A 22284-nucleotide genomic window follows, 5' to 3' on the forward strand; every position below is an offset into this window, starting at 1 on the left:
TTTGTATATCGCTTAGGATGTTTTTTTTTTTAATTAATTGGCTTAGAAATGCTTTTAAACAGACAAAGAAATAAAATTTCATTGCCTGTCAACAAGACCTTTTAGCTGCTTGTGTAAGACAAACATGCCATTTACTGTGCAATAGAATCAATTGACATAAATCCAGTAGTAAAAATGGCAACATGGCGAAATCCTTCGCAGAATATGTTGGTCCCCAGGCCACTCAAAGCCACCATAACAGTAAGATTTCAAAGGAGATAGATAGGTAGACAGACAAATGGAAGCCAACTGAGGATAGCACTTCTGTTTGGTGAAGTGGGCTCTCTAGACTGCAAAAGCTTGTGCTGTAATAAATCCCCAAGGTGCTGCATGGAAGCTTGTGCCATCCTTAGTCTTTAAGATGCTACAAGTCACTCTGTTCTTTCTTCTGTTCATTTTTCTTTTGCAGAAAGAGGCTGTTGACGTGTCCAGAATAGAATAAGGGCGTCAATGCCCTCTGCTGTCTAGAAGCAGAGATGCACATCCCTGGATTACTGTCACCTATGCTGTCTGAGATACTGCTACAGCTCGATGCAGTCCATCAAGCCCAGGTTAAGGGGGGTGGAGTGGTGGGGAGAGAAGGGGAATGAAGCATGCCCCAAATTCAATTACAATCTTTTAAAATACTCGCAAGGAGAAGGTTTGGCACATTTGGAAGCTTTTTGCAAGTAGGGAGACCACTTTTGCACTGAAGAGAAACGAGAAAACGCTTCATCAAAAAAGAGGATGCCGATTTGCAAGTGCATGTGCTGATTTACCATATATGTACAGATGCAACTTTAGATACAATTACTATAGAGGCGATGTAGCTAGATATACAATACGCCTTGCCATAGTGGGGACCCTATAGCCACCCACGAGACTGCAGTGCTTATTCAGTCAATTGCCCAGGAGCTTGCAAATTAAAGATTCCTCCTGCTCTCCCTTCTAGTGGTTCTTTTATCTTATTCACAGAGGATGCCTTCAAGTAGACCAGCAGTCCTTTTCAGACCCTGGCTCACCTTTAATCCAAACATGCATTGCAGGATCCATTTCTCTCTCTTTTGCCTTGTGCTGTATCGTGTAATGGCCCACCAGAGGGCTGTCCTCCGTGACTGTCTTCTGTTAAGTAGGAGACGTGTCCTGTTACAGAGAGAAGGGAGGCAGGGGAAGTCCTGGTAAGATGTCCAGGCTGAAATGAAACCCTGGCAGAATGAATGCACGATAGTCTTGTAAGCCGCTATAAGTATCCGTGCTAATCACATAAAAGACAACGCTATAGATTTTGCGGGGGATTCATTAATTGATTGATTGCAAATTGTTATTTCTGGATCTTTCTTAATACGTTTTATTGGACTTGCTGGTTCTGTAACTGGATTTGCAATGGCTTTTAGTCAAATACAATAAATGATTGATTGATTGATTATCTTACACAGGGACTTTCCTTAAGTCGACAAGGTGCAACGAGGCCTTGTGTTCAAATCTCGGAGTGCACTGCCCTGCATGTTTAAAATGAACATTATTTATTTTACTCGGACTACGTTTATATACAGGTTAACCATAAAAAAAAATCTTAAGTAGTCAGCACAAAACAGTCCTTTGGGAAGAAGGCCAGGATATAAATTTAAAAAGTAAAAACACAAAAATATAAATATAACATGTTCATATTAAAAATACCAACAAAAATCAAAAACACTGAAGATATAAACAAAACCAGCGAGGGGCGGCGAGTCCAGGCTCCGCTCAGAACCGAACTGCAGCAACCAGCGTGCACTGCGGGCTCCGGCTCGGCTCGGGACTACAACCCCCAGAGTGCCTTTCGCGCTGATGGTTGGAGGAGGAATGCGAATAAGACGGCGGCCGCCTCCGCCTCGGCTTCCCCCTTTCCCCCACTTCCCATCGTGCCCTGCGCAGGCTGTAGCGAGTGAGAGGCCGCGCTAGGGTCGGTCTCCGCGGGCCTGGGCTCGCGCCGTTGTTCCACTCCCCCCACCCCGCCGCGCTCCCCTGGTTTCCAAGGAGACGCCAACCCCCCCTTCCCCTCCGCCGCGCTCTCGGCTCACCTCGTAGCTGCCGCCGCCGCCGCCATGTCGGCCCAGGCCCAGATGCGGGCGCTGCTCGACCAGCTGATGGGCACGGCCCGGGACGGTGAGTAGGGGCGGGCGAGGCGGGGGCCTGCAGGAAGGAAGCGAGCGAGCGCCTCGGGCCTGGCGCGGACAGAGCCTTTGGGGGCCCCTCCAGTGGCGGAGCGCTGAGGAGGCGACCCGCCGCCGCCGCCTCCGGTGTCCATCGGCGGGGCCTCGCCTCAGAGGCCCACCCACAGCAGTGCCTCGCTTCCCCTGCAAACTGAGGCTTTCCATCCCCTGAAAGAGGCAGCGGCTCTTTCTCTTCTTAATAAATCCATAAGGTTTGAGGGGTTCCGTTTCTGGGAGGCCAGGGATGAGTGAGCGCTCAGCATATGCTCAGAGGCGCTCTTGCCCGACCGCCCCCCCAATCGCCACGCGCGTTTTATTTCACACGTCCTTGGCTTGAGTCTTTGCGTTGTACCCTGCTAGGAAAAGCCCCTCCCTGCTCATATTTGTGAGAGAGGGGCTTTGGGATTATCCTAGGATTATATGATAAGGGGATAAGAAGGACGTTTTTGGCTGATGGGCATCTAAAATGAGGGGCAACTTTGAATTGCTTCTTTCAGTTAGCCAGGATAGGTAAGTGGAGCTTCCAAGTCCAGCAGAAGTCTACCTCTTAAAACCAGAAGTGCTTGTGTATGTTTTAGGGGAGGGGTGAGGGCTCCCTGCCTTTGTGGCCTCCTTGTAGGTTTGCCAAGGGGCAGTTTGGAAACTGGATGTTTGAAGGAGTAGATGGAGCATTGGCCTGAGCCAATGTTACTGCTGAGCCATATGGAGAGTTTATAGCAAAAGACAGCTGGGTGCTAACTGGCCGGAAGTCAAACCTGTCAGGCCAGTTTAAAGTTTGGCTGTGTGGCAAGTTGGCCAGTGTAGTGATTGTTGGTCATGGCAATGTGGGTGGTGAGCGTCACCAAGCACAGCGCTTGGACGAAGGTGCCTAAGCAGGGTAGCCGAGTCCCCAGCACCTGCATTATCATGCCTTCAAGGTGTGCCAGTCCAAATGCCCACCAAAGCTGGTGGGATAGTTCTTGACGTAACATCTAATTCCTGGAAACATCTGCTCAGTAGCCTAAAACACTGCTACAGATGGTATAAGGGAAACAATCAGCTGTTTCAGAGTAAGTTAGGATCTAGTGTGTTCAGTACATTTTGAGGGCACTCTTGGAAAGCATTGGCAAGGAATACATATTACATTAAATCCCATAACTCGGACACTTAAAGCTGCCTGAAACATAAGGCTTTAAATGCCAGATTTGTTGGTTTTAGCTCTGTATCATGAGCTGAAAGCCTGACTTTTTCTGGTCTTATATGGTGAGGCTTTTCTTTTGTAGACTCGCCTGTAGAGGTAATGCTTCGTGAATAAAAGCACGAAGTTAGGCCTGTTCTGTATGGAAACGGGACTTTAGTGCTAGCCCCAGGACATTCCCTTGAAAAGCTGTGCATTCCTGTCAAGGTTTGTATCTGCTTCCTTACTTGAATCGGCAACTATCTGGCACATTTGCAGAACTCTGCAGATAACATTTTGCACTTTGTTTCGTAAATGAATAAGTGCTCGTTCTTTCTTTGTGTATTTGAGTTGCTTTTGAATTGCTTCCCATAATTTTATTTCATACAAACTGAACAATTGTGGCCCCTCTATTTTATTTATAAAGGTTCAGTGTATCTTTGCCTGCCTACATCAATCTGCAAGGGAGTTGCAGAAAAGCCTCATGTTCATCGAGCCGTGAGTCACAACCAATTTTTAAAGCTGTTATAACAAAAAAAGTGTTTGCTGCTTTTTTCACAAGTAACTTTAAAAGTGTAGCTTAGAAAAGAAAGAAAGGGAAAAAAATACATTTTTAGTAGACACAACATTAATCCTGGATGCTTGCAAATCCTGATCTATAGTCATACACAGACTAGCTTTTAAAAAACAATTGTCACATACCATTACCACTTTGCCTTTACTTTTTATGTATCATTCCCCTGACTTCCTTACTGCAGGTGTGGGCAAGAAAACTTTTCCTTTAAAACTTTTCAACAGCGGGCATAAAAATTCTGCAGCTGAGGTCTTGAAGAAGGCAGATGGGTATAGTATATGTTGGAGCTCGCAGTGTGTATTAACTAACTTCCCTTTTTTTGTTGGTTTTGCTTGTTTTTAAGTGGCTCCCAAATGTAAAAATGTTTTCTGAGGGCGGGGAAGGGGAGGGGCAAAACAAATTATACTCTTCAGGTCAATACCAAAATACGTCTGGTCGCCCTGTGGCACCTCATTGCTTGTTAACAGTACAAGGCAGCAGCACTAACTGAAAAGACAGTGAATTAATAAATGGCTGCTTATTTAAATTCCCAGGTGTTGATCTGTTTTGTTCATGGTGTTCAGAGAGCACAGGTTTTGATATCTCCAGACCCTTCTCCATGCAGAAGAAAATTCTTTGTGGTCTGGATCCTTGGCTGACTCTACTGTCATTTTACATAGATGTCTGGCTACGGGCATTCTTGTGGTCAGCACCATTCTTAGTAAGTGGTGCATGTGACAGTAAATGCTATACTTGCTTCGATTCTCAGCTGTGAAAGAAAAATGAATATTCTGCGACCTAATGCCTTTGTAGTTCTTCAAGCAGTTCTGGGGTTCGTGAAGTATTTTTATCTGCATAATGAGGCGAAATAGAAACTTACCACAGTTTACCTTGCTTAGCATTTTAAATTTTTTTTCATATTTATAATCAAACATGAATTTCAGGAGATGAAACGAGGCAAAGGGTGAAGTTCACAGATGAACGAGTCTGCAAGAGCCACCTTCTGGATTGTTGCCCTCATGATATTTTAGCAGGAACGGTAAGTAACGTTCCTGATGGTGCTACAGAATATATGGTTTAACAGTTAAATCCTGCGTGGAATCATTCTGTTTAGCTATTTATACAAACTCAAAAAACCCAAGTGGTGTCAAGCTGGCAACCTCCCATTTCTCTAATAATCAGGATCATAATAAAGCGGTACCTCAGGTTAAGTACTTAATTCATTCTGGAGGTCCGTTCTTAACCTGAAACTGTTCTTAAGCTGGAGCATCACTTTAGCTAATGGGGCCTTCCCGCGCCGCTGGAGCACGATTTCTGTTCTCATCCTGAAGCAAAGTTCTTAACCCGAGGTACTATTCCTGAGTCTATTTCTATTTCTGAGTCTGTAACCTGAAGTGTATGTAACCCGAGGTACCACTGTACAGTACTTTGGAGTACAGTGGAATTCTGTGTGACGTTACTTAAACATTATGAAAAACTCTACATGCACACTTAAGTGTTCTGGTTATGAAATTGAGGTAGCTAAGTTGAGCCCTTAAACTCATCTGTTATGGGCAGCTGTCAAGTAGTTACCTGGGCAGCAGAATTTAAATATATCCAGTCAGCTGATGTGAAAGGGGACATCATAAGGAAAAGCAGTAAGATGTTCTCTTAGTAATGTGTGTCCCTTTTATTTGTGACAATTTCATATAAAATGTGTATCAGCAGTAACTCAACCTTCAGCAAAAAATACACAGAGCATTAATACATATAGCAGAATATAATTCAGCCTTGTATTTGAAATGGCAGAATCTTTGAATTGGCATGTTTCAGAAGTGCATAATTGGCCACAATCGAGTACACCAAATGAATTTTAAATGGTTAAAAAGAATACAAAACCCTTTTAAATAAGTATATTATTTTAAAGCTGCAGGGTGGTATCTAGTGCCATTCGTACTCAGAGTAGACCCATTGAAATGAATGAACATGACTAACTTTCATTAATTATGATGTATACTTTTAAGTAAAACTTAGTTGGATACAACCCATATATATTAATGTCATCTGACTCAAAATGAACATGTATAAGGTAGAGTTACTTTTTCACTTTTCCAAACCTAGCTCATGCATTCCTCTAAGCCTAATCATATTTCTGCATGAATGTAAAGATCTCAGTTTGTTTTGTCTTCTTTTCCCCCTTCTCAACAGCGCATGGACCTTGGAGAGTGTACAAAAATTCATGATTTGGCACTAAGAGCAGATTATGAAATCGCAAGTAAAGAGAGGGACCTGTTCTTTGAGTTGGACGTAAGTGCTTTGTGTTTTTTTCTGGTAATGAAATGCTGGTATCAGATTGGGCAACAGTAAGTCTGATATTCTCGCTAATCTTGTGACACTTCCCGCTGTAAGCTTCCTGCAAAAGTTAGCAGAGGTTTTCTATACCATTCACAAAACAGTGATTTCTGAACTATGCAGTTACAGCTAGTGGTTGTCAGATGGAGACTTAGAACATTGCGCTTTAGATTTTAATGAGCAGTTTGTTACTAGACACAAAGTGTCTAGGGTTTCTCTTCAGAGCAAAGTTGTCATGCTGGGCACTGGCTCCAAATAATCCCAATGCAACAAGCCCATAAAACTATTGCAGGTTAATTTGCAGACTATGTAGTGTTTATTTTTATAGGCATATATTATTGTTGTTGATAATGGGATGTGCTGCTGCTCTGACTGAAACAGGTGCAGTCACTGAGGCCTGCACTCCAAGATCAGAGTGGAGCCCACTGGTCATGTAATCAATACCACTGAGCTAAATCTAGCTTGTAGCTCTTTAAAGCAGTGTTTCCCAACCTTGGGTCTCCAGCTGTTTTTGGACTACTACTCCCATCATCACTAGCTAGCAAGACCAGCGGTCGGGGGTGATGGGAATTGTAGTCCAAAAACAGCTGGAAACCAAAGGTTGGGAAACACTGCTTTAAAGCAGCCTTTGTCAACCAGGTGCCCTCCAGATGATCTGGACTACAGGTCCCATCAGTCGTATCCAGTACATGCTTAACTGAACAGAGTTGCCCAATACTCTTTCTTCTGAGGAATCCAGCTCAATATATCCTCTGCTGTACCTAAGAATTCTATTATAAGAGCAGCGTAAATAGTATTTCAGTTATTTTAAACTTCTACCTAGAAATGTCTTTGTTGCCATTTTGCCATTCTTGGTGTTTGTTATATAGAACTAAACAAACTAGCATCACTGCTAGGGTTTAATAATTTGATGTATCACAATAGCATTAGGATATTGCTTTGTGCTCTGAAGAAATGGGTTTTCTAAACACACCTCTGCTTTCATCCTGAAGAAACATCTCTTGTTCCCACCTCACCATCAGTTGCTTTCATCTGCCCCTTACTGTCACTATCAATTTTGATCTGAAATACCAACAAGAGGATCGTGTTCATCTTGGGGCATCTCTTCCAACAGGGAAAAGACTATTGAAGTAACGTTTTGTGCGCACACCCTTCCTATATGTGTGTCAGCTTTGTTTGTTTGTACATCTGTAGGCAATGGACCACTTGGAATCCTTCATTGCTGAGTGTGACAGAAGAACTGAACTGGCAAAGAAACGACTTGCAGAAACACAGGAAGAGATCAGTGCTGAAGTGGCTGCAAAGGTACTTCAGTCGGGCAAAATCATGTGTGGCAGCCTCCTTTCTCAAAGGCTGTATCAGCAGTTGCCATCCTATTCTCTTGTTACATAGGGCTTCCAGTCTCCTCTGATTTACTGGACCAATTAGATTCATACTTGCCCAGCTTCAGTAATGCTGCATCCCCAGATGTTCCCAGACAGTTCAGTCGGCATCTACGTGAGAAGCTGGTCCTACCGTAAAGGTTAAATGCATGAGCTCTTTAAGTTGGGTGGTCCTTAGTTCAAGCTGCCTTGAAGCTCATGTCACGGTGTGATATAAAATGTAATACAATTTCCCTAGCCTTATAAATAAGCCCGCAACACTTACCAGCATGTAATAAATAAATATTACTAGCCTGATGGGGGCTGGAAAAGGAGGATCAGAGAACTGCAGGAGCATCTGCATTTCTGTGCTGCAGAGGAGGAAGTGGAGGCTGCTGTCCTTTAGCAGCTGCCTTGGTTTCTTTGTTGGGCTTTGTTCTGTCCCTCCTCCACCAGCCCTTAGGTTCTTTAACTGGCCTTCACTGTAAGATCCCAGGGTGGGTTACATCAATTTAAAACACAGTATTATAAACATTTTAAAACATTGACATCACATGGATGGGGTGGGTATTGAAAATTCAAAGGTCAGAGTAATGAAGGCTGGTGCTGCAGTGATATTTCAATCACAAATTCACTATCAGCCCCAGGGATAGAGTTAGCTTACCTTAAAAGATTACTTGGATGAGGCATTTGCCTCCCAAGCACTTTATAAATTAATAAACAAATAAGCGGTTCATTTTTGTTTCAGTATGCGTTCTGCCTTTCTTCCAAAAGGTGCTCAAGGTAGCTTGAAATGCATTGCAAAGCCAAAGGAAACAGGCTTCAAGCCAGTTTACTGCATTAGAAGGGAACACCTCATTCCCCATTTTCCCTTGAATCTTTCACGCAACTTTTCCCTTAGACCAGTGATGTCCAACCTTGGCCCTCCAGCTGTTTTGGGACTGCAACTCTCATCATCCCTAGCTAACAGGACCAGTGGTCAGGGATGATGGGAATTGTAGTCCCCAAACAGCTGGAGGGGCCATTAAATTCCTTGTGTGCCCAGACCAAAGTCAGACGCCAAAGATGTAATGTATTCCCTTGATCACTAAACACCATCTCTCCTCTCCAGGCAGAAAAGGTGCATGAACTAAATGAAGACATTGGCAAACTTCTGGCTAAAGCCGAGCAGCTGGGGGCTGAAGGGAATGTGGATGAATCTCAGAAGATACTGATGGAAGTCGAAAAAGTCCGAGCAAAAAAGAAAGAAGCAGAGGTTTGCTTTGCTGTCTTCTTATTGATAATGTTTTGTATAAAAGTTACAATTCGTTTTTTATTTAGTCTGCTCTAGCTGCAAAAATGCGCCATACTTTTTTTTTTAATAATATTTATTAAAGATTTTCTTAATACAATAAAGAAGAAAAAACAAAAGAACAACAACAAAGAAAAAAAGAAAAAGCACTTACACCTTATACAAAAAGCATACCACAACCGAATCAATTAGATAATAACCATATTTTCTTCGCTTTTTGGACTTCCTCACGTCTCTCGTTCCTGCGTTCCTGGTTTATAAAACTTTAACCAGCAATTTATCACCTTGTTTCAATTCTTATTTTATAATTTTCCAATTGTGTCCCTAACTTTAGATACTTTTATCCAAACCTTAAATACTTAATTTAGACATAATATTTATCCAAAATTTATCTTTTCTTAAATTTCACTTGTCTTCGTATTCTTTTCAACTAGCTTAGTGGTGCCATGTTATTTACAATCTTGCATCTTTCTTAACACTCATACAATTTGCAATGTTTTTGTAAATAATCCTTAAATTTCTTCCAGTCCTCTTCCACTGCTTCCTCTCCCAGGTCTCGGATTCTGCCAGTCATTTCTGCTAGTTCCATATAGTCTATATACATAAAGAATGTTCGGTCCTTCTTTAACACCCTATGGCCAACAATGCCTAAAAGGAAGGCCTCGTTTCTTAGGGAAGGTATACTTAAATACCTTTTTCAACTCATTATATATCATTTCCCAGAAAGCCTTAACTCTAGGGCAAGTCCACCAGAGGTGAAAGAACGTTCCTTCAGTTTCTTTACATTTCCAACATTTATTGTCAGACAGATGATATATTTTTGCAAGCTTGACTGGCACCATACTAAAGCAAAATGTGGAGTTGTCTCAAAGCAAAACTAGGAGAGGAAATACTGATGACTAATTGCTTTCTTTCTTGTTTGAAATGACAGCTTCTGAGTATTTCTGAACATTTCCTCGTGACTTCATATGTAAATCCTTCTATGTAAAGGTGTGTTAGCATCCTAACACAATATGTGCAGGATTAACTGAGCTGTAGGTCAGATAGTGTCTACTATTTCTAGTATATTGGGGTAGGTAAAAAAGTAAAGGTAAGGGACCCCTGACAGTTAAATCCAGTCACAAACGACTCTGGGGTTGCGGCGCTTATCTCGCTTTACTGGCCGAGGAAGCCGACGTTTGTCCACAGACAGTTTTTCCGGGTCATGTGGCCAGCGTGACTAAGCCGCTTCTGGCGAAACCAGAGCAGCACATGGAAACGCTGTTTACCTTCCCGCCGGAGCAGTACCTATTTATCTACTTGCACTTTGACATGCTTTTGAACTGCTGGGTTGGCAGGAGCTGGGACCGAGCAACAGGAGCTCACTCCTTCGTGAGGATTCAAACGGCAAGCCCTTCCGATCGGCAAGCCCTAGGCTCAGTGGTTTAGACCACAGTGCCACCCCTAGGGTAGGAGTACAGTGTTAATAAGCTGGGAGAAATTGTTTAGGGTGGAGAGATGAAAGCATAAGAGATAAGCACTGTCGAAGTATTAATACTCAGCTGTCTGATCTTCCATAGGAGGAATACCGTAATTCTATGCCTGCATCCAGTTTCCAGCAACAGAAGCTGCGTGTCTGTGAGGTCTGCTCTGCATACCTTGGTCTCCATGATAACGATCGCCGACTTGCTGATCACTTTGGAGGCAAATTGCACTTGGGCTTCATTCAGATTCGTGAGAAGCTGGACCAGTTGCGGGTGAGAACTCTGGCGTGGGGCAGCTGCTTTGGATACAGAAGGCCACAGTTCAATCTCTGCTGTACAGATGCCCTGAGGGGAGACTGTAGCCCTGCTTCATGGCTCCTGTGAAATGTGGTTACATGAGCAGTATGCTCTTGTGCACTTGGAGCATTGTCCGTCTTGTGCTCAAGCCATTGGAGAACCATCCTGGTAGAGGATGAATTAACTTGTGTTTTTTTTGTCAGACTTGTATTGTAGCACGCTGCCGCGTTTAACAAGGTTTGCTATCTTTATCATAGAAAACTGTGGCAGAGAAACAGGAGAAGAGGAATCAGGACCGGTTGAGACGGAGAGAAGAAAGAGAGCGAGAGGAGAGAACGGGTCAACGGTGAGTGAACTCTAGGAAGTATTTGCAGTGGAAGGTTGTGCTGTGGCTTGAGGGTGCTTGTGCTGCTGTGTGAAGATCTCAAAGAAATGGTGTGGCAAAGAGCGGGCATTAGTCAGACTTGGATTGTGGGAAGTGCATGGCACGTCAGGGCCATATATTCTGGTTGCTTCCCCTCAAGTCAGGAGAAAATGTCAGGTGTGGGCTTTGGAAGGGGGCAGAGAGGGAGAAATGGGCATGTTGCTGCTTGGGGAAAACTAGCAGGCCCTGCAGACAAGCAGCAAATGACACAACTGTCCGAACAGCTGGGGTTTTTGCCCTGAAAAAGGTGATTAAACCTGCCTTGCTTTATCAAATAGCCACCCTATGTAATTGTTTCATAGCCGTTTTTCTGATTCAGCTTTAACATATTTATCATCCATGCCTTTAATTCCTGATATTTAGAATTCTTTTCCTACGTGTTATTTTGCTCTAAAAGAATATTTGTCCATTTGAAAGTTTCCAACAACTCCATCAATCATTAACTTGCTTGAAACAAATGTTGTTTTTTGCTAGGTCTGGATCCAGAAACAGAGATCGCAGAAGGTGAGTGTTTTAAGTTAGTAATGATGGTTCTTCATTCTGGGTAAGGTGACTGGCATCCCTTTGCGGTTCTTTCTCTTTCTGCCATTCTGTTTGATCATTGGACCAGAGGAGGAAGAACCCTGGTGCCTTTTCCAGTTTGTAGCAATTGCTTGCTTGTGGTTTCAAGAAAGTGTATTTAGGGTGGGTAAACCACAATTATTTGAAAGGTTTAAAATGGAAGCTTTGCATCTTCCTCAACCAGGAAGTGCCCAGGCTCTTGGGGAAGAAGTGCATAATCTGGGCAGAGGTGATGTAAAGGCTGCCTTTTCAGCATGATTCTGTGGAGGAACTGGAAACTGAGGGAGTACTAAATGTGCAGAAGAGGAAGAAACTGTTCCTGTTCTGCAGTAATGAAATATAAAAGAGGTCAACTTAATCACAAGTACAGTAGTAGCTTGCTTGAACTAAATGCACAAAGGATTAATCCACATGTATTAAGTCATCAAGAGATGTTCTAGGACAGTGAGTGAAATGAAAGTACTGAATGCTATTGCGTTAGGAAGCATACAAGGTCCTAAAATTACTGGAATTAATGCTTAATCAGCGAGTCACTCTTAATATAGAAGCATTTTAGCTGTTTATTAATCTTAAATGTGATTGGCAAATCAGACATTGCTAAATGTTCTGGACAGCATAAGGGGTTGAGGAAGCCTGTTCAAAATATTTTTATTCAAATCTGAAGCTATTGGTGTTCTGCGAGGTATATCTTTTTCATTTATGCATTAAGACAAGCATATTTTTATGTAGGGTGTTGCAGTCCTACAATACTGGTCAGATTTAACAATATTAGCCCCAAGTTCAATTTCTTCCCTGCTGGTCATTAAACTCATTGGGTGGCATTGAGCAAGTCACTTTCTCAGCCATAACCTACCTAACAGGGTTCTTGTGAGGATAAAATGGAGGAAGAACCCTGAATGTAATAAAAACTTGAAATTGAATTTCTTTCCAAATTCAGCAGTGGGGAAATCCAGCAGCTGTTTGTGTCAAATTCTCTATATCTCTGGGTTTTATACTGCTTGTTCCTGGTTCTTGCAGGTCTCGCTCTCGAGAGCGGAGGCGAAGACGTTCGAGGTCCATTTCCCGTGAGAAGCGAAAGTCCCGCTCCAAGTCCCGGGAACGAGAGAGGCACAGGCGCCATCGCAGCCGTTCCGGCAGCCATAGCCGAGGCCACCGGCGGGGATCCAGAGACAGGAGTTCAAAACACAAGTAGGGGCTTGGCTTTTGCAACCTCTTGGGGAAAGGCTTTTTGACTTGTAGTTTAGCCGTGAGAAAGGAGTCCAGCTGACTATTGGAGAAACAGTGAGAAAATAGGGATTGGTTCAAACTCCTTCCCAAGGCTGCGATGGGGTGGGGTTGAAGAGAGCTGGTTCACATGATACAAATAAGCAGGGAATGAAGTTGAAGGCGTGTGCTGCTTTCTCCCATTGTCATCCTAGAAGGTAGGGTGTGTAGATGTTGTCCATGAGCTCCAAAAGCCATTTGGGACTCACTAGATTTCTTGTGGACTAGACCTGCAAGGGTGACTTTGCACATCACCTGAGAAGGCTTCCCTACTTTTTTGCAACACTTGCATCTGCTCAAAAGCATGCTAGTTCTTCTGTAAGTAGCAGAGAGAATTCTCTCAGACCCAGAATGTTTGTTTGGAATGGTAGGATCTACTGGATTTGAGATAGGCACATACATTTCTACTTGAGAGAGGCCCAAATCCCTAGCGCTGATCTCTCAGGTGCTGTGTGGGTTTTGGTGGCCTGGCACACTGTGCTTTAATTGCTTTGAGGGTAAACAATAACCCAGGATTACTATTAGGGAGGTAGGCTTGATGTGAACAGGGGCAGTAACATGCTGCATGGCCAGAAGTGCTCCCAGATTTGCTATAAATCCTTCAGAATTGCTCCACCACATGGTTAACTGGATTCTACTTCTTTAAAAATACTGTAGTTCTGATCCTTGGAGAAGCTTAACAGGAAGCACTTCAGTTCAGATCTACTGCATGCAAGCATGTTAACCAAGTGGCCTCCTGACATACAGGTGTACCTAGTAACTTCCAGCTGCTGGTAATCCATAGCAGTATTGCAGGTAGCCTGGGGAAACCTAGTCTCTGTTCACCATGTTCACTGGATTGATAATGTCAACAGTAGATGAGCATTTACAGTTCTCTGCTCTATGAAGGGAAATGGAAAGTAGGTTTTCTAGAAATGGGGTATGTGGAAATTATTGACTCATGGTTGAGATACTAAATTCATTTTTTAAATCTGTCTTGAACATGAACAATAAAGAAAAGAAGTTTGGACAATTAGGAAATGAGGAAGACCCTGTAATTACTATTGCTAAAGAGCAGGTAAGGGAATGCTTCAGAAAACCCAAATGTACAATAGCCCATCTCAAAGTGTTCCCTTGGCGGGGAGGAACTGTATCAGTCATGTTTTCTGGAACAGTTAAAAATTAAAAATGAGAAGGCACAAGAAGTCTCAAAAGAAAATGAAGTGTTTTATTTCTTCTAAAATAGAAATCATACTTTGATATGTTGACATCCCTAAAAAGTCAACATCTCAACAATAGATACTGAAGCTTCAAGAAGATGTAAAATGATACATAAGAGACTGTGTTGGGTAAAGAGTTGAATAATTTGCGGATGTTTGGGCTATTCCCATCTTCTGCTTTTGCATTGTTTATCCTTTAGATGCCAACACTTCCAACTACTCTTAAGTTGTTTTGAGTTGCTTTGGCAAACCTGTGACTAATAAATTTAATTAATAAATAATAAGCTTTATTGTGTGTAGCATAGAATAATAAAAGCATTGTAGGAGTACTGATATTGACACCCCCCCCCCAATTCTGTTAACCAAGTCCACTGTAGAGAAACTCCCTGTAAAATAAAGCTGTGTTTGTGTTTGAGTTGCTGATTGTCTTTCTCAGCTTGGTAGAAGCTTAGAGCCTAATTTGTAGCTATCCTTAGTTGGTTTTTGCTTTAAAGACTGAAAGGCTTCTGTTTCTTATCTGACAAAGTTGGCATCCACATTGCAGCTTTGAATTTTTATAAGCCGCTGTGTGTATTATCTGATCACTTTTGTCATGCTTAGCGTTTGGGTAGTCACGGTAGTCCCTATCCCAGGTAACAACTTTGATTTATTTCATACATTTATGTTCTGCCATTCTTCCAGTGAGACAGGAGGTGCTTTTAAGGTGCACAGTGACCCTATGAGGTGCAGTAAATTAGGTAAAGGGACCCCTGACCGTTAAGTCCAGTCGTGACCGACTCTGGGGTTGCGGCGCTCATCTCGCTTTATTGGCCGAGGGAGCCGGAGTACAGCTTCTGGGTCATGTGGCCAGCATGACTAAGCCGCTGCTGGCGAACCAGAGCAGCGCACAGAAACGCCGTTTCCCTTCCCGCCAGAGTGGTACCTATTTATCTACTTGCACTTTGATGTGCTTTCAAACTGCTAGGTTGGCAGGAGCAGGGACCGAGCAACGGGAGCTCACCCCGTTGTGGGGATTTGAACCGCCCACCTTCTGATCAGCAAGCCCTAGGCTCTGTGGTTTAACCCACAGTGCCACCTGTGTCCCGCAGTAAATTAGGCATGACAAATAGAGAGTGAGAGTGTATGCACATATACATATGCATATGGTGGGTGGGACTCCCCCTGTAGAATGGTGTGCCAAGTTCACCTTCACAGGTCACTGTCAGAGACAGTATGTCTCTGAACGCCAGTTGCTTGGAAATACAAGTGGGGAAAGGTGGCTGTTGTGCTCAGGTCTTGCTAGTGAGCTTCCCATAAGCATCTGATTGGCCATTGTGAGAACAACATGCTGGAGTAGATGGGCCACCAGCTTCATCCAGCCTCAGGGTTCTTAACCTCATTTCTAAGCCCACCGCTGTACAAGAGTGGCTCTCTGTTACGATTCCTTTTTTCACAGATGGTGACTGTAGCAATTGGGGCTCTCATCAGGGGCTAGTATCACTGGGCACTTGCTGAGTCTCACACCATAAAGAGCGGCTAATTAAAGGGCTGGCAATATGTCACCTCCCCGTTTTCACATCAAATCTGATAGCGATGGGCATTGTGTCAGGTTTGTTGGTTGGATCAATCAATCTCTATCCCACTGTTCCTCCCAGAGAAGCCCAAGACAGTAAAGCAGAAAAAAACCATAAATTTAAAATAAAACACCTTCACAGCTGAACAAGTCGTACTTGTAAAGCACTTGTGTAAACTGGGATTTGGTGGGAGGGAGGGGGAAACAGGAAACAGGCCAAATGACTTAACCCTGCATTGTGCTGGCTTCACGGTGTATGGCACAGTTGAAGGAAGGAAATATCTAGGTATAGGATGAACTGTGGGATAAAACAGGAGTAGATATGTGTGAGAGATGTATAAAAACCAAGTTGTCAAAAGAAATTGGTTACTAGCCAAGAGGGAAGCAGGGGAACTCCCTGAAGCAAAAAGAAGAGATTTGTGACAGTGTAGAAGCATAGGAAGGAGCCTTGTTTAATATTGATGTCATTGTTGAATTTCTAGGCTTGACTGAACAAAAAAATAACTGAACAAAATCCATTTTATTGCAAACTTGTATTGTTTACTTCTCTGGTCCTGGGCAGATGGGCCCAGCAGTCATTGCACTGAGTTTATTCCTCTATGTTGCTAAGCCTGGAATTTGATTGACTAATCTCATCCTAGAGTGAGCCATTGTGGTCCATTCCCTGGATCTGGGGCATGGAACCTTTTTGGCTTATCAGAATCTAACCTTGTGGGCCAAATTTAAGAGGCAGGTGAGGCTACACACCTGTCAGTCACCTGACATCACAGGTTGCCCAGTGCTTTGAACTCTCAAAACTGGGAGTTCAAAGCACCATGTGCATCCCAGTCATCTGGTACATTTAGAGTTCCCTGCAGGGAGCTTCCTAGCACACCTGATCCAGCAGGCTTCAGCTCTATTGCACATTCTCCACAGTCCATTTGAAAATAATCAGGGATCCTGACAGACCACTTAAGAAACACCATTTTTTCTTTTAGAAATCAAAGCATATGCCTAATTTGTCTTTTTCTAACCATAGTCCTGTATCTTTCAAATGGGGTGGGCATGCTGCTTCTGTGAGTGATGTTGATTGGAGAGCTTGTCAGCTTTATCCTCAGGTCAGCATTCGTCCTGTGTTTGGACTTAAGAGTAGACAGGCCATTCAGGACCCTTCTTCAATGGATTGATTTTTTTAGGGGGGGAGTTGATTGCACCAGCACCATATTATGAAACTATTGGCCCTAAGCCTGTTTGACAGTCTTGATCAGAGTAGCATTGCTTCTCATTTTTTGTTTCCAGCAAAACGGGCTGTGCACAGATATCTATAGCTCAGTTGGTAGAACATGAGACTGGTTAATCTCAGGGTTGTGGATTTGAGCCCCACGTCGGGCAAAAGATCCCTGTAGCTGCAGGGGGTTGGGCTTGGATACCCTTGTGGTCCCGTCCCACTCTGCAGTTCTGCGATATTGTTAACTGTTCTATAGTCTTTCCATGGGCAACCTGATTGCAGCTTGTAGATTTCAGCTTATGAACCTCTGCATCTAGTGCTTGACCTTGACTCTGGATTTAGGTAGTACCTTACCCTGTGCTTAATGTCTACCAACCCTGGAGGGTGGCTCTTCCTCCCCATCTGGGCTGTCTTTCTGCCCGTGGTCCAGAAAGGAGAATTGGTAGGCTAAGTCCAGAGTTCCCTTTTCTGGTCTGAAATGTTTTCACAGACACACACGCACTTTCCATTCTAGAGCCCTACAGTATGCTCTGGTTTCCTCTCCAGATCCTCTAGAGATCGGTCTTCAAGGGAGAAATCACGGGAAAGAGACAAGAAAGAGAAGAGCTCTTCTGAACGGCGACACGAAAGCACGAATGGCAAATCTCACCCTAAGAGATCTGAAGAGAGGGAAGCCGGCGAGATCTGAACTCCGGACGCGATCTGTATTGTACTGTATATATAGTCTTGAGAAATGTTCTACACAGCCCAGATTTTTCTCATTTATATTAACTGAATACAGCACATCTTTTGTAGTTCTGAATTTCTATTGTTTCTGCAGGTAGCAAAGCCAGTAGTGTGACAGTTTCCTATACTGTTGACTTGAGACTTTTGTCTTTTAATTGAAAGAAACAAGCTCAGTCGCTGGTCTTCAGTGCAGTTTAGCGACTTAAGCAGAATGCAGCAGAAGCAGGCAGAAGATGTGGGGGTGGCGGGATCATAACGTGCTGTAAAAACTCATGCTCCACCTGCCTATGTTAAAACATCACTTGCCTTTCTATTGCAGACTTGAGTTCATAACATACTAAAGAACCTCAGCAGCGCTGGTACTCCCCACCCCCCCTTTCTAAATATGGCAGGTTCATGTAATGTTTCTGATATCCAAGACTTCGCTAAATATGAACAAGCCAGATTGGTCAAAAGTAACCTACACCACAGCCTAGCTTAATAAAGTTGTTTTGGGACAGCTGTACAACATGGCACAATATCTCTTCTTCTTTTTTGTTGTAGTAGTTGTATTTAGAGCTTGGTGAAAGTAGCACAGCATTTAAAATTTAAATGGATGTTAATTGGATTATTTTGTCAAGTTATGCAACTCATCAGTGTGAATTTTGCACTTCGGGACTTCATTTTTCTGTGTCTGCTTCCTAATTTCCAGGTTGCCAGTATTGATCCCTCTGAATATAAATAATGTTCCCTGACGGAGAGGTCCTGGTGTAAGTGGGATGGGATTCCTCACACTGCAGCCTCAAGCCGGAAGGCACGTTAGAGCAATTCCATTAAGGGCAGTGTTCACAATAACACAGAATGACTCTACCAGTTGGGCAGATGAGGAGCTGGCATGGGGAGCTCTGTCGTGGAACAAACAAACAACTCCCACATCTAGATTGATTCTGCAGTTACAGAGGGGTGGGGTGGGGGAGTAAGATGCACTATTGTTGTTGGCGGCAGTTAAGCAGATTGCAATGCTGCCAAGACTGCATTTGCGGTGACAACCTGAAACACAGCTGGTAGGGGTGTGTCAAAGAGGTAGAGGGGCATAATCATAGTCATGTACTTCAGGTTCTTTTAATAACTGCTGATAGCAGCAGAAAACAGTCAAGGTGCTGCTGCAGAGAGTGGTGTCCAGGGTACTAGGAGTTTTTGACTTTTTATTTGTATAATTATCTAGTAGTTTACTGACCAATTCCTGTGTGCCTCTTCTTCCCGAAACTCCCTTTTCTTTCTTTTTTTTTGTGTGCTGCAAATTGTGTTCATCAATGCATGTTTAATCAAGTTTCTTTTCCGTTTTATTCTCACTGCTGAATTCTACCTTCCCCCGCCCCCGCCCCAAGAGGACTGGTTGAGTGTGTGTTCTCTCAGCCTTTTGTGTGTTTGTGAGTGACTACCAGGAGAACTAATGAGCCAGCAGAAGGAGCAGATGTGTTTCCTTTGGGGAAATCGGATTCAGACCTACAGTTGCCCATTGGGACAGGTAATATCTGGGCATGCTCAGACCTAGAATGTGTTTCCCTCTGGAAAGTCAGAGGACACAGTAAGAAGCCAGCTAGGCATATCATATTGAGTGTATAAAATATTAGGAATTCATCCCTCTGTGGGCTTTTTATGTTTAGTATGAGCAGTTTGATCCTTAACAGCACCTTTGTTTGCCTTTGAGAGATATTGGTCTAAGTAACAAAGATGTAAGTAAAACGCTCTTCTCTTGCCAGTCTTATTCACATTAAAAGCTTATCTTTGTGGCTCGGAGTGAACAGTCTGTTTTGGTGTAACCCTTAATGCTTGAAATTTCCATGAACAACTCAGCCCTGTCTTTACTGTCAACCAACTGAAGAGACTGGAGTAAGTTTACTGTATTTTTCGCTCCATAAGATGCACCAGACCACAAGACGCATCTAGTTTTTGGAGGACTAAAATATTCTGAATCTCAGAAGCCAGAACAGCAAGAGGGATCGCTGTGCAGTGAAAGCAGCAATCCCTCTTGCTGTTCTGGCTTCTGGGATAGCTGCACAGCCTGCATTCACTCCATAAGACGCACACACATGTCCCCTTACTTTTTAGGAGGGAAAAAGTGAGTCTTATAGAGCAAAAAATACGGTAATTACAGATGTTGCAAAAATGGGAAGGAAGGACCTAGGAATGGGGAAACCTTTCTGTGGACTAATGCAATAGATACCCTGGGCACATGAAGAAAAACATGGCATTCTTCAGAGCACCACTTTAGTCATCTTTACAGCAAATGTTCAGGGCAGGGCTATACCACAAATGGGAGCTGCAGCAGAATGTCGCAGTGTCCCACATGAGTGCAGATCTGCAGTTCTAGTTGTCCAGGATACTATAAATTCAAGCTGCTCTATTCATTTCTTCCTCCTTAATCCCTTTCTGTATTTCTTTTCCAAGGAACACGTGACATTCAGTTGCTCCCGGAGGTCACTGGAAATGCTCCGTTTCCTTTGAGCTATTTGGTAGGAAGGTGCTGTTCCTCCATTTGGGACTTCCAAAGCGTTTTTCATTTCTGGATACCTGGGAGTTCAACCAAGGAGAATCCACTGTCATCCAAGGGAGTTAGTTCCACTGTCACAGACAGATCTTGCTGTCAGCAAGTTCTTCCTAATGCTTCATTGGAATCTCCCTTCTTGCCATTTGAATCAATTTGTTTGGGCCCTCCCCGCTGGAGCAGCGGAAAACAAGCCTGCTCCATCCTCCATGTGACGGCCCTTCAGATCTTTGAAGGTGGCCAACCGCTCAGTCTTCTCCATGCTGAACATACCCAAGTCCCTCAACCATTCCCAAATTACCCCAAAGCCTCTGCATGTTGGGGTGGGAGTAAGACAGGAGTGTGGAAGCACAGGCTTAGGGGCTAAATGTGGCCCAAACTCTTTCCAGCTCACATGCCTGGTGATTCTGTGCTGGGCCCTTGAGTGCTTTTTGCCTGGCTGGAATGCATCCTTGAACTGTGAGCAGGCCTCTTGCTTGGCTGGATAGGGAAGGGAATTGTTATTCCCTAAAAGCAGCCAGTTGCAGCAGCCACACAGGAGCAGACAGCATGCTGAGATTTCCAAGCCATCAAGACTAATCACCTGGCAACCAAACTAACTTGAATTCCCCATCTTCAAGGACCCAAAGAACTGGAGAGCAGACTAATGTCCTGTTTGCTAGGAGGGTAAAGTAGCATTGGAGCAGAGCAGATTATTAACATTCATGCAAGCTACCCTGTCTACATGTGGGCCCTAGCTTTCAATCTTTTGCATTGCTTAGGCATATAGTTTTCTCTCCTGCGGTGGGAAAATCTAAGTGCCCTCAAGTTGCTTAAAAAAACAACTGTTTTAGAGATGTGTACATTGCAGTCCTGTGGTCTTTATATGGAAAGAAGCCCCCATTGCAGACAGTGGGACTGACTTCAAAGAGCAAATGTGCCTAAGATTGGGCGGCTATTTACCTTCTGCCCACAAAAGTGTATGGTTTGCTCCAGAGAATTGGGCCAGGTTCATCACCCCTCAGAATCTATGCTAAAGTTCACCACTAACCACAAGGCAGCAGTTCCTCTGGGCTTTAAGATCTTCACATGGCTAGCAACTTGCCTTGTGCGAATGTCTTAGGATGCCAGATCCCCAACAAAGGAGGCCCTTAGAAACACGTTTTCACGAGGCAAGGAATGTCGTCTTGAATACAAACTCAGTAAGATTTGTGTCATTCTGGTCCTTGCACCAGATGGAAGCTCAAACAAAATGACCTAAGTCTGTTAAACTGCTGCTTGGGAAAACAGCAGCCCTTATTCAAGTTTTTCTGTTGCAATTCACCATGTTATCCAACGCAAAAGCTAGCAAAGCCTCTGGAATCTAGGTGCTTTTCTGCTGCGATGTGCCCTTTATTGCTCTGACCCAAACAGAAGTGTTTAGACAAAGGAAGCAACATTTCTGCCTTTCTCACTCTCCCCGTGACAATTAATGTAAATAGGAATGAGTTTCAAGACTCACAGGTAGGGCCAAGGTCATAGTTTTCTCCAGCACAACTAGGGTACCCACAAACCCTCCTTTAGAGAGGACAGTCTTCTATTTGAAGGACTGTAGTAAAACAAACAGAACCATAAGGTCCTTGAAGGTGCCAATCAACATTTAAGCACGTGAAGGAAAGGCTAAGCAGGGACACAGGGTTTCAGTCCTCCCCACTGTGCTGAGAGCTTTTCTATTTAAAGTATAGGACTTATTTCTCCATTGTGCACATACTAATTAGCATATGCAAATTGCATGTGAATCTGTCCTTCAGTTTGGTTTGGGAGCCTTTTGTGGTGATGCTTGTTTTTATTTCATAAAGCTGATATACAACGTGACTGTAAAAAACCAAACAAACCCTCAACACAGTTTTTACAGAAAGAATAAAATAATGAAATGATCAACTTTAAAAAAAGGTAAAAAGACCTCTTTAAAACATTAAATAATTACGATCGACAAGAGGCTAAAAACCAGACTGAAACATATGTTGACATGTCTGGATAGCCTTACCTAAACAATGTTTATAGCAGGTGCTGGAAAGAGTACAGCAAAGATGCCTGCCTGATGTCAACAGACAGAGAGTTTCAAAGTTTAGCTGCTGCCGTGTTAAAAAGATTGATTTCTTACCAATGCAGAACAGGTATGTGTGTAACCTGTACCAGTTGGGC

General features: G+C 43.5%; 2 protein-coding genes across 12 annotated transcripts in view; one reads left to right on the forward strand and one right to left on the reverse strand.

Moving 5' to 3' along the window:
* XPO6 (exportin 6) overlaps positions 1-22284 on the reverse strand; it is a 145072-nt gene that overhangs the window by 66955 nt on the left and 55833 nt on the right. The window lies entirely within an intron of this gene.
* On the forward strand, positions 1848-19366 carry LUC7L (LUC7 like). 11 transcript variants are annotated; one of them, XM_083710965.1, is made up of 13 exons: positions 1927-2163; positions 3794-3864; positions 4125-4209; positions 4864-4958; positions 6107-6205; positions 7445-7555; positions 8723-8866; positions 10462-10638; positions 10920-11008; positions 11561-11590; positions 12665-12835; positions 13906-13967; positions 17415-19366. In XM_083710965.1, the coding sequence occupies exons 3-12, from the start codon at positions 4206-4208 to the stop codon at positions 13931-13933; spliced, it is 948 nt and encodes a 315-aa protein (XP_083567091.1). In that variant the 5' UTR covers positions 1927-2163; positions 3794-3864; positions 4125-4205; the 3' UTR covers positions 13934-13967; positions 17415-19366. The 11 variants fall into 11 exon arrangements, with proteins under 11 accessions (XP_083567098.1, XP_083567096.1, XP_083567099.1 ...); XM_083710971.1 differs by lacking the exon at positions 13906-13967; XM_083710972.1 differs by lacking the exons at positions 3794-3864; positions 4125-4209 and having other exon boundaries at positions 1848-2163.

This window comes from Podarcis gaigeae, assembly GCF_964106915.1.
Source record: "Podarcis gaigeae genome assembly, chromosome: 14".
Lineage (NCBI taxonomy): Eukaryota > Metazoa > Chordata > Lepidosauria > Squamata > Lacertidae > Podarcis > Podarcis gaigeae.

Coding starts and splice junctions, on each gene's coding strand:
- LUC7L (XM_083710964.1), top strand. CDS start 2,103: ATGTCGGCCCAGGCCCAGATGCGGGCGCTGCTCGACCAGCTGATGGGC. Junction 11,009..11,560: donor GAGGAGAGAACGGGTCAACG/GTGAGTGAACTC, acceptor GTTTTTTGCTAG/GTCTGGATCCAGAAACAGAG. Junction 11,591..12,664: donor AGAAACAGAGATCGCAGAAG/GTGAGTGTTTTA, acceptor TGGTTCTTGCAG/GTCTCGCTCTCGAGAGCGGA.